Raw genomic sequence first — 10,385 nt, 5'->3', positions numbered from 1 at the left:
TGTCCGGCAACGGATCGCAACCCTCAGTGTTGCCCCCGTACCGGACCGGGGACCGGCAACGGGATCGCAACCCTCGGCGTTGCTCCCGCGCCTCGCTCAGCCAGTGAGCGGGAACCGGTCTGTATGTGGGATCCGAACCCTCGGGTGGGAGCGCCGCCGTGCTTCCCAAGCGGCGCACTGATCCAGTGCGCCACCGGGCCGGCCCAGATTTTTAATAATGCTGTTATAGGGCTGTCCTGTCGCTCACGTGGTTAGAGCACAGTGTTGGCAATACCAGCGTCAAGGTTCAGATTGCGATACCAGTCAGCTGCCAAAAAATAAAATAATGATAATAGTGCTGTTGTACTTAAAGGGTGCCAAATTAACGAGCTGTGTGGTAAAATTGTTTAATTTCAGCTTTGTTCCTTTGTGGATAAACTCACAGCTCAAAATAGACAGCTGGAGGATGAGCTGCAGGACCTGGCAGCCAAGAAGGAATCAGTTGCCCACTGGGAAGCTCAGATTGCAGAAATCATCCAGTGGTATGTGCTCCAGGGGACGGGGTTAGCGCATCCTGGAACCTGCAACCTGCTCGGCGCTCGGTCCGAGAGGCTCTCGCTTGCTCCTGCCCATCTGTCTGAGTCTGTCTTTGACACTGTGCTCTGTTTCTCTGAATCGCTACTGTCCGGGGCAGCAGTTCTGTCCAGAGGTCATCACACGGGACTAATGGTGGGGAAACACCACCACCAACCCCCTGCAGGACTTGGGGCACTCCTTCTTATTCTCAATGAAATGGGCAGAGAGCTATCGAGACAGACTACATGAGGGCCCAGGGGGATTCAGAGCAAGCTGGGTACTGTCCCTCTGCTCACAAAGGCATCAGCTTGTCATAGATGACTGGCACTTGGGCTAATGCAGTGCTGTGGCATTGTCTCCCAAGGCGGGTGGGAAATGTTCACCTTCTTTTTTGGCTCCTCCCACTGATGGTTGTGCTTCATAAGATGGGACATCTGTTCCCTCCACTAGGGTCAGTGATGAGAAAGATGCCCGGGGTTACCTTCAAGCTCTTGCTTCTAAGATGACCGAAGAGCTCGAAACTTTGAGGAGTTCTAGTCTGGGATCAAGAACACTGGTAGGTTTTGTTCTAAAACCTGCATATTTGTTATTAAAGAATTAAATAATGGTCTTATTGTAAGTATGAATGTGATGTTTAAGTAGGGTTTAGGTAACTCCAATGATGGGAGAGACTTTTGTGTGACCAGTGAACATTATTCCAATTTGAGGAACTCCAACATTTTGTCAGCTATCAGGAGATCAGAGCTTCTTTTGGTATCATTTGTTCATTTAGCAAAAAATTGAGCACTAAGCTCTTTCATGGTCGTAAGTTAGCAGGACTGGATTCTGCCCTCAAGAAGCTTCGTTTCGTTAATTTGGCTGTCCGTCGTTCAGGTGGTGATCTGTATATATATATTTTTTTTTGTCTTTTTCTGTGTCCGGCAACGGATCGCAACCCTCAGTGTCACCCCCGTACCGGACTGGGACCGGCAACGGGATCGCAACCCTCGGTGTTGCTCCCGTGCCTCGCTCAGCCAGTGAGCGGGAACCGGTCTGTATGTGGGATCCGAACCCTCAGTGGGAGCGCCACCGCACTTCCCAAGCAGCGCACTATAGCAGTGCGCCACCGGGCCGGCCCTGTATATTTTTGAACTCCTAGCTAGCATGCAGCAGGCATCAGGCTCAGTGGAGCTTGTGTCTCAGCCAGGCCTGGTCCTGGGCGGTAGTGGCCCCACGGGGCAGGTGCTTCTTGCTACCATTTTTCTGAGTCTAATTTGCCCTTAAAAAAAAATATGTATGTGTAAGTTATTTTGTGAGTAGTTTATAGAAGTAAGATTAGAGGGATAGTGAAAATAATATAGAATTTTATCTAGAACTTAAATTTAGTAAACCCAAATTTTTATATCACGTTTTCTTGGTTAGAAGGTATATTTACCCAAAAAAGGGAGCACCTTCGAATGCAGTTAACTGCTCCTCCCATCATGTGTGAGCCTGGACACGTGCACCCTGTAAGCACTGGTGCCGGGCCTTGCCCAGCCTGCACGGCCTTGGCGCGTCACCACTTCTCACTCTTCCCTCACTTGTGTCATCCAAACGCAAGACTTTCAAAATGTTGACAACTCATCATTCTGTTGAAGAACAGAATACAACTATATTCTTTGCTTGGTAATGGGAAAACATTTTCATTTTAGATTTTAGATTTTTAAAGACCAATTAGAATGATCAGTGAATAGGGCTGACTGGTTAGATAACTTGGTTAGAGCGTAGTGTTGGTAACACCAAGGTCAAGGGTTCAGATCCCCATACTGGCCAGCTGCAGAAGAAACAAACAAACCCCCAAAGAATGATTAATAAATTTCTTTCATTTCTATTTTCTCTTTTCTTCCAGTCATGTTTACATATAGATGTTTACAGTCATGTTTACCTGCACTTATGAACTGCATTACATAAATTTTGTGCATAAAATCTCATAAAAGATTAAAGTCCTTTTAGCAAATTGGGATGGTTGAGATTCTTATTGCAAAATACTTTGTAAGCAGTCCTATTTGATTAAGGACTAACTGGAAGAGTTATAAGAGTACATTTTCTTTTTGTCCTTAGAATATGTATGTGTAAGTTATTTTGTGAGTAGTTTATAGAAGTAAGATTAGAGGGATAGTGAAAATAATATAGAATTTTATCTAGAACTTAAATTTAGTAAACCCAAATTTTTATATCACGTTTTCTTGGTTAGAAGGTATATTTACCCAAAAAAGGGAGCACCTTCGAATGCAGTTAACTGCTCCTCCCATCATGTGTGAGCCTGGACACGTGCACCCTGTAAGCACTGGTGCCGGGCCTTGCCCAGCCTGCACGGCCTTGGCGCGTCACCACTTCTCACTCTTCCCTCACTTGTGTCATCCAAACGCAAGACTTTCAAAATGTTGACAACTCATCATTCTGTTGAAGAACAGAATACAACTATATTCTTTGCTTGGTAATGGGAAAACATTTTCATTTTAGATTTTAGATTTTTAAAGACCAATTAGAATGATCAGTGAATAGGGCTGACTGGTTAGATAACTTGGTTAGAGCGTAGTGTTGGTAACACCAAGGTCAAGGGTTCAGATCCCCATACTGGCCAGCTGCAGAAGAAACAAACAAACCCCCAAAGAATGATTAATAAATTTCTTTCATTTCTATTTTCTCTTTTCTTCCAGTCATGTTTACATATAGATGTTTACAGTCATGTTTACCTGCACTTATGAACTGCATTACATAAATTTTGTGCATAAAATCTCATAAAAGATTAAAGTCCTTTTAGCAAATTGGGATGGTTGAGATTCTTATTGCAAAATACTTTGTAAGCAGTCCTATTTGATTAAGGACTAACTGGAAGAGTTATAAGAGTACATTTTCTTTTTGTCCTTAGAAGTACCTTGTTCGGGCCGGCCCGGTGGCGCACTGCTACAGTGCACCGCTTGGGAAGCGTGGTGGTGCTCCCGCCGAGGGTTCGGATCCCACATACAGACCAGCCGCTCACTGGCTGAGCGAGGTGCGGGGGCAACACCAAGGGTTGCGATCCCGTTGCTGGTCCCGGTCCGGTACAGGCGCAACACTGAGGGTTGCGATCCGTTGCCGATCACGAAAAAAGAAAAAAGGGGAAAAAAAAAAAAAAAAAAAAAGAATTACTTTGTTCACTCAGCACTTCTCCTAGTGCGTGGTGTCTGTCTTATAAATGCATATATGAAAATTCTTTTAGCGCGTGGCCATCTGAAGACCCACTGAGATTTCTCTCACACTGTCAGTTCCACGGTCATCATTAGCATCTGGCTACACCACCACTGTCTCTCCCTCCACTTCTGATATTCTGATAACTTATGAAACATCTTTCTCTGTCAGTCTTCTTCTCTTTACTGTTAGGAGTGGAAAATGAAAAATTCTCAGTTGTGTTCAATGAAAGCTTAGAAAAACGTCTATCAAGCTGGCATCTCCAGACTTCTTTTCTACTTCTTAAAAGTCCACATGACCCATGGGCAGCTGAGTAAGGAAAGCGAGGAGTGGCACAGTCGAGCTGGTTTATGTGACTGTTGCGTCCTCCTTCCAGGCCGTGTCATGATCTTCCCTCTTCTCATTGTTTTAGTCTTTTATCACAGGCAGGATCGAGTAATGCCGTAATTCCTAAGATGATGAAATAGCAAAACGTCTCAAGACATGGGAAAAAGATAACTGAGACCATATAATGTATCTTAGGTTTGTAAAAGTGTCCAGTGGACCCATGTGGAAATTGCTCTCTAGAATCAGTTTTATTCTTCTAGAGAACAAAGTGAATTTACTTTCTAAGATTTCTAAGAAATAACAAAAGTCATAAAATATCAAAATTAAAATTGGGTCTGATGGACCTTGATAATATCTGGAGGGGTGATATTTAAATATAACAGTAAAGATTTAAGATTAGACAAAGATGAATTACTTATTTGTTAGCATTAATTTTTTCAACAAATGAATAGCTTACAATGTATTTTTAATATTTTGACCAACATCTAAAGGATCCACTTTGGAAAGTTCGCCGTAGTCAGAAGCTGGACATGTCTGCCCGGCTGGAATTGCAGTCTGCTCTCGAGGCGGAGATCCGCGCCAAGCAGCTTGTTCAAGAGGAGCTGAGGACTGTCAAAGACACGAACCTCTCCTTTGAAAGGTACTGGATATGTGGTCTAACTCTCTGACTCTCATGGGAGCAGGGGCCTGTGGGACCTGGCCAAGCGCTGGGCAGGCCTTCCTGTCCTTATCTGGAAAATGGGCACACAGTGCTGCTGGCCGTGTCACAGGCACGTGGTGAGGGTGGTAGGTCAGGTTGATGTGAAAGAGCTCTGAGTAGTGTGAAGTTTCTGGTACTTAGTAGGTGCTTAGTAAGAATAGGTTAGATGCGTGTGCAGATGTGCCTGGCCTACTGGGGGGGCAGGACAGTTAGTGTTCTCAAGAAGTAATAAGAACAGTGGGGGTCTGTGGTTTTGGAGTGTCAGTGTCTCTTTCCATGTGTGCAAGGGGGACCTGTCTTCCCCCGTGCTGGCCTGGAAATGACATTAGGAATGTGAGACACTCCATTAGGGCTTCATGAGATAAATCATGACTATTAAAATTTGTGGGGTTTTTTTTTGTCTTTTTTTTATGACCGGCAACGGATCGCAACCCTCAGTGTCGCGCCCGTACCGGACCGGGACCGGCAACGGGATCGCAACCCTCGGTGTTGCTCCCGCCCCTCGCTCAGCCAGTGAGCGGCCGGTCTGTATGTGGGATCCGAACCCTCGGCGGGAGCGCCACCACGCTTCCCAAGCGGCGCACTATAGCAGTGCGCCACCGGGCAGGCACAAAATTTGTGTTTGAATGTTTATAATTTTGAAATATTTGTGTTGCTCCTAATGTGCTCAGTAGAAAGGCTTTGTGTGTGCTGAGCATCTTGAGCATCTGCTGTGTTCCAGCACATTCCAGGTGCTGAAGAGAATCCCCTGCCTTCACACATGTGACACGCCCTGAATCAGCACCTGGATAACCTCTTCTCAGTGCACTTAAAGCTATTTATTTTTTTTATTTTAGTAAACTAAAGGATTCTGAAGCCAAAAACAGAGAATTATTAGAAGAAATGGAAATTTTGAAGAAAAAATTGGAAGAAAAATTTAGAGCAGATACCGGTAAGTGAAAATCATAAGGTTCTGAATTATTTAAATATAAGCCTTTTTTAAGTGAATGGTTTCTTTTGTTTTTCTTCAGATTTAGTAGTTTTTTAGTTATACAAAGCACTTACATATTTCCAAAGTCAAAATTTTGAAATGTTACATTCAAAGATAGCTTCCCCAAAGGTAACCACAGTGTTTGGTTTACCCTTCCTTTGTTTTGTCTTGAAAGCATACAGCAGACACATGGGTGTGGTTATACATTTGTCTCCCCTGGATTAAATAAAAGGCAACATGCTCTGTGCACCATCCTGTGTTGGGGAGGCCACTAGAGCCGGGCACATGGAACCATTCTGAGCTCTTTACAGGGCTGCACCACGCATCGCTGTGGCTATGCCAGCCCCTGTGGTGGGCACTGGGCTGCTTCCAGCTTTTGCTGTCATAGAAAGTGCTGCAGTGAGTAGCTGTATGCATAGAACATTTCATGTTTTTTTCAGTATATTTTTGGGATAAGTTTCTAGAAGTGGGATTGTGGGTCAAAGGGTAAACATGCATACATTTGTGGAAGGTGCTGACAAGATTCCCCTCCAGAGGGCTGTATACCTGTCTTCCTGCCACAGTGCATGTACAGCCTACCCATAAAGTAGGATTTCAAACTTTTAGACGTTTGCCTCTCTGAATAGGTGAGAAATAGCATCTCAATATAGGTTTAATTTGCATTTTTCTCATAAGTAAGAGGGAGCGTCTTTTCATATGTTTAACGGCCATTGGTTTTCATTCTGCGAATTATATATTTGTATCTTTTTCCCATTTTAAAAAATTCAGGTGGTTGTCATCTTAATTTTTAGAGGCTTTTTACATACTGAGGATTTAGAGCCATTATTTGTGATGTAAATTGCAAGTATTTCCCCTAGTTTGTCTTTTGTCTTTTGACTTTACTTATAACTTTTTTTTTGGCCAAGCAAAAGAGTGTGTGTGTGTGTGTGTGTGTGTGTGTGTGTGTGTGTGTGTGTGTGTGTGTGTGTCTGTCTCAGATTTATCAGTCTTTTCCATTTTTTGAATCATAGTTAGGAAAATATTCTCAACTCAGTTTTTCAAAGGAGTCTCTATTTTTTTTTTTTAATGCTTGTATGGTTTCATTTTAAGTTTAGATCGCTAATCCATTTGCAATTTATTCTGATGTACAGTTTGAGGAATATGTCCAGTTCTGTCTTTTTCCTTATGGCTAGCCAGTTGTCCAGTAGCGGTAATTAAAAAGTTCTTCTTCCTCCTGATTCACACTGTGGCTCTTACATGAGATTGCCATGGGCACTTGGATCTGTTTCTGGATGTTCTACCCTGTTCCATTGTTCATGCACAAGAACCACTGGATTCTAATAATAGAGGCTTTAGTGAATCTCTTTAGTATCTGAAAGGTCTGTTTCTACCTCCACCCCAACCCACTCTTCCAAGTGACGTTTTTGATTCTCTTGTTCAGCTCTGGGGAAAAGCCTTATGCTGTTTTTACTGGAATTAATTCAAATTTATCAGTTAACTTAGGGAGAATTGACATTTTGATGACATTGAGTTTTCCTATTTAAAAATAAGGTATAGTCGGGGCCGGCCCGGTGGCACACTGCTACAGTGCGCCGCTTGGGAGCGCTGCGGTGCTCCCGCCGAGGGTTCGGATCCCACATACAGACCGGCCGCTCACTGGCTGAGCGAGGTGCAGGCGTGACGCTGAGGGTTGCGATCCCGTTGCCGGTCCCGGTCTGGTACGGGCGTGACACTGAGGGTTGCGATCTGTTGCCGGTCACGAAAAAAGACAAAAAGGAAAAAATAAATAAATAAATAAAAATAAGGTATACTCTTTTAAGTTTCTTACCTTGACTATTCTTTGTTTCTTTCTCACAGGGCTCAAACTTCCAGATTTTCAGGATTCTATTTTTGACTATTTCAATGCTGCACCTCTTGCACATGATCTGACATTTAGAGTAAGTAATTATTTTTTAAAGTGACAAATGAACTTATGATAAGTTAGAAATAGTGTAATGTGATTTGACTGCCCATGAGGCCACAAACACAACAGTAAATTGCCATTTGACATTTATCTCACAGTTGCGCTGAACATGTAAATGAGCCGGGGATGTTAAGTGTGTAATGTTAGAGACCATTAAGGTATTTGAACTGCTCTCAGAGAAGCTTTCTCAACTCACATTAAGTGGGAATTGATTAAGAAAGTGCTCAGCGTCTTCAGGGGAGAAATCTGCACCGGCCTCTGCGTAGTATTTCAGGTAGTTTTTTAAAACACAAATTCTCACACTGCAGCCAATAAGAATAATTTAGTCGTGTCACCATTTCATGTCTCCTGTGTGGCGTGATTGGTGGGAAAGGCAGTCAGTTCGGCACTGAGCACTTTGCCAAGACCCTGGTGTTGGAGCTCCACACGGCACACCTGCCTGGCCAAGCAGTCACGGGAGTGCCCCACGCATGCTCCCCAGGAGGAGTTGGTCGCCTGCTTAGCAAGCAGCTGTGGAGTACAGAGTCCATCCCCTTCCTCCCTTTCTGTGCTGCAAGTTCTCAGTGGCACTGCACGGTGGCAGCACAGTCTTTCTCTCTTTTTCTGAAACAGTAAGGATGGACCCTGACTAGCAACCACTTGAAGCAAGCCCGGAAGTTGGAATGATGAAAGCACGTGTCATTAGTGGAACTTCTGATGAGGTCTTTGTTATTGTGGTTTCCCAGACTTTTATTTAGAAAATCTCGACCCTACAGAAAAGTTGAAAGAACAGTACGATGAACATGTACGAGCGTACTTCAAAAAGTTCATGGAGGCGGGCCGCAGCGGTGGCAGATGAGCAGACCAGTGGGTGCTCTACCTTGCTCCCTCCCTGCCTGAGAGCTTTCCTTTGTCTTTCTGGGCAGCAATGAGTGCAGGGCCGGTGAGGCGGCTGCGGGCACACAGAGGCCCGTGCTGCTCCTAGCCACCCCTCCCAGCCTCAGAGCTTGTCCCTGAGCCTCCACAGCCACCTCCAGCACCAAAGTTGAGCTCAGGAAGCCAGAGAACCGCGTCCTGCTCTGGAGCTGGGGCATGGTGTAAGCAACCCGGTCAAGGACGTGGAACCAGCCCCCAGAGGTTCTGACCCCTGCTCCCTCTCAGTCACTTGGCCTCGGATGTAGTCGCTGCCGCTGCCAGCTGCCATGGGCAAGCAGAACAGCAAGCTGCAGCCCGAGGTGCTGTAGGACCTGCGGGAGAACACGGAGTTCACTGACCATGAGCTGCAGGAGTGGTACACGGGCTTCCTCAAGGACTGCCCCACCAGCCACCTGACTGGACGAGTTCAAGAAGATCTACGCCAATTTCCTCCCATACGGCAGTGCCTCCAAGTTTGCTGAGCACATCTTCTGCACCTTTGACATCAATGGCGATGGCACCACCATCAGCTTCTGGGAGTTCATCATCACGCTGAGCATAACCCCATGGGGCAAGCTGGAGCAGAAGCTCAAGTGGGCCTTCAGCATGTCCGACCTGGACAGCAATGGCAACATCACCTGCAGTGAGATGCTGGAGATGGTGCAGGCCATATGCAAGATGGTATGCTCCATGATGAAAATGCCCAAAGACATGTCAACCCCGGAGAAACACACTGACAAGATCTTCAGGCAGATGGACACGAACAGCAGCGGCAAACTGTCCTTGGAAGAATTTATCAAAGGTGCCAAGAGCGACCCCTCTGTCTTGCGGTTGCTACAGTGCGACCCCAGCAGTGCTGGCCAGTTATAAGGGAAAGGTTCCCTGATCAGTCGCAGAGAAGCATGGGCTTGTCTTGCCGTTTAAGTTTTGCTTGCAAAGGTGGATGCCTCCACCATCATTCCTGCTCTCCCGGACGTGGGGCCAAGCAAAGCAGTGACCTGCCTGGCCCAGCCAACTGTGCCTCCCTCCTCCTGACCAGTGCGACATTCCTCTCCTCCCTCCTGGCCCTGTTCTTCCAGGGCGACTCCCAGAGATGTGATGACATGCGGGGTTCAAGTTGGCTCCAGGGCACCTCTTTACCGCAGGGGACCCAGAGGACCACACCAAGGATATCAGGCAGGAATTTCCAAGATTGCGCCTGGGCCAGCTAATTTATTCTGTGATCCCAAATGACTGTGGGAAAGGTGGGGATGAGGGTGGAGGGAGAGTAGACAGGCAAGCCCCTCCCATGCACGGTTTTACCTCCCTTGTTCATTTTCTCTGACCAAAGCTGTTTGCACATATACATACTGTGGTCTCCTTTATTTTAATATATATTATGTATGGTGCAGTGAAATGTAACATGTAGGTCCCATATTTAATGCCTCCGATTGCCTTTGAAGCGTGGTCCCCTCATGGCCTGTGACCCTCCAAGTCTGGCTCTCTTGTGGTATTTATGCGCTCTCGATCTGCCCGTTTGCACAGGAAATGCACGCGTGCCCAGAGCTGTGGCGGAACTGCCGTCCGTGTAGTGGGTGCGGGCATTTGTGTATGGTCTGTTGCCTTATTGACTGGTCTGGCACTTCTGGTATTAAAATGATCATGTTAAAAAAAAAGTTCATGGAAAAATAGAATTAACTGATAGTATGAACATTTCCATGAACTTTTTGAAGTTCCCAAGTTCATGGAAAAATAGAATTAACTGATAGTATGAACATTTCCATGAACTTTTTGAAGTTCATATATATATATATATATATATATATATA

At 45.4% G+C, this 10,385-nt stretch overlaps 1 protein-coding gene and 1 pseudogene across 3 annotated transcripts in view; both read left to right on the top strand.

Annotated features, from left to right (window-relative positions):
• The window catches only part of CDC42BPB (CDC42 binding protein kinase beta (DMPK-like)), a 126,275-nt gene that overhangs the window by 90,922 nt on the left and 24,968 nt on the right, over positions 1–10,385 (top strand). For all 3 annotated transcript variants that reach the window (XM_008583113.1, XM_008583112.1, XM_008583114.1), the window contains exons 17-21: positions 397–521; positions 1,006–1,111; positions 4,563–4,711; positions 5,608–5,702; positions 7,578–7,657. In XM_008583113.1, coding sequence (XP_008581335.1) covers positions 397–521; positions 1,006–1,111; positions 4,563–4,711; positions 5,608–5,702; positions 7,578–7,657 — 555 coding nt within the window. The remainder of the gene's footprint in view (positions 1–396; positions 522–1,005; positions 1,112–4,562; positions 4,712–5,607; positions 5,703–7,577; positions 7,658–10,385) is intronic.
• Positions 8,865–9,447, top strand: LOC103599041 (annotated as a pseudogene).

The sequence above is a fragment of the Galeopterus variegatus genome, unplaced genomic scaffold (genome assembly GCF_000696425.1).
Source record: "Galeopterus variegatus unplaced genomic scaffold, G_variegatus-3.0.2 Scaffold2834, whole genome shotgun sequence".
In the NCBI taxonomy this organism is placed as follows: domain Eukaryota; kingdom Metazoa; phylum Chordata; class Mammalia; order Dermoptera; family Cynocephalidae; genus Galeopterus; species Galeopterus variegatus.
This window is presented reverse-complemented; position numbering and strand designations above follow the sequence as displayed.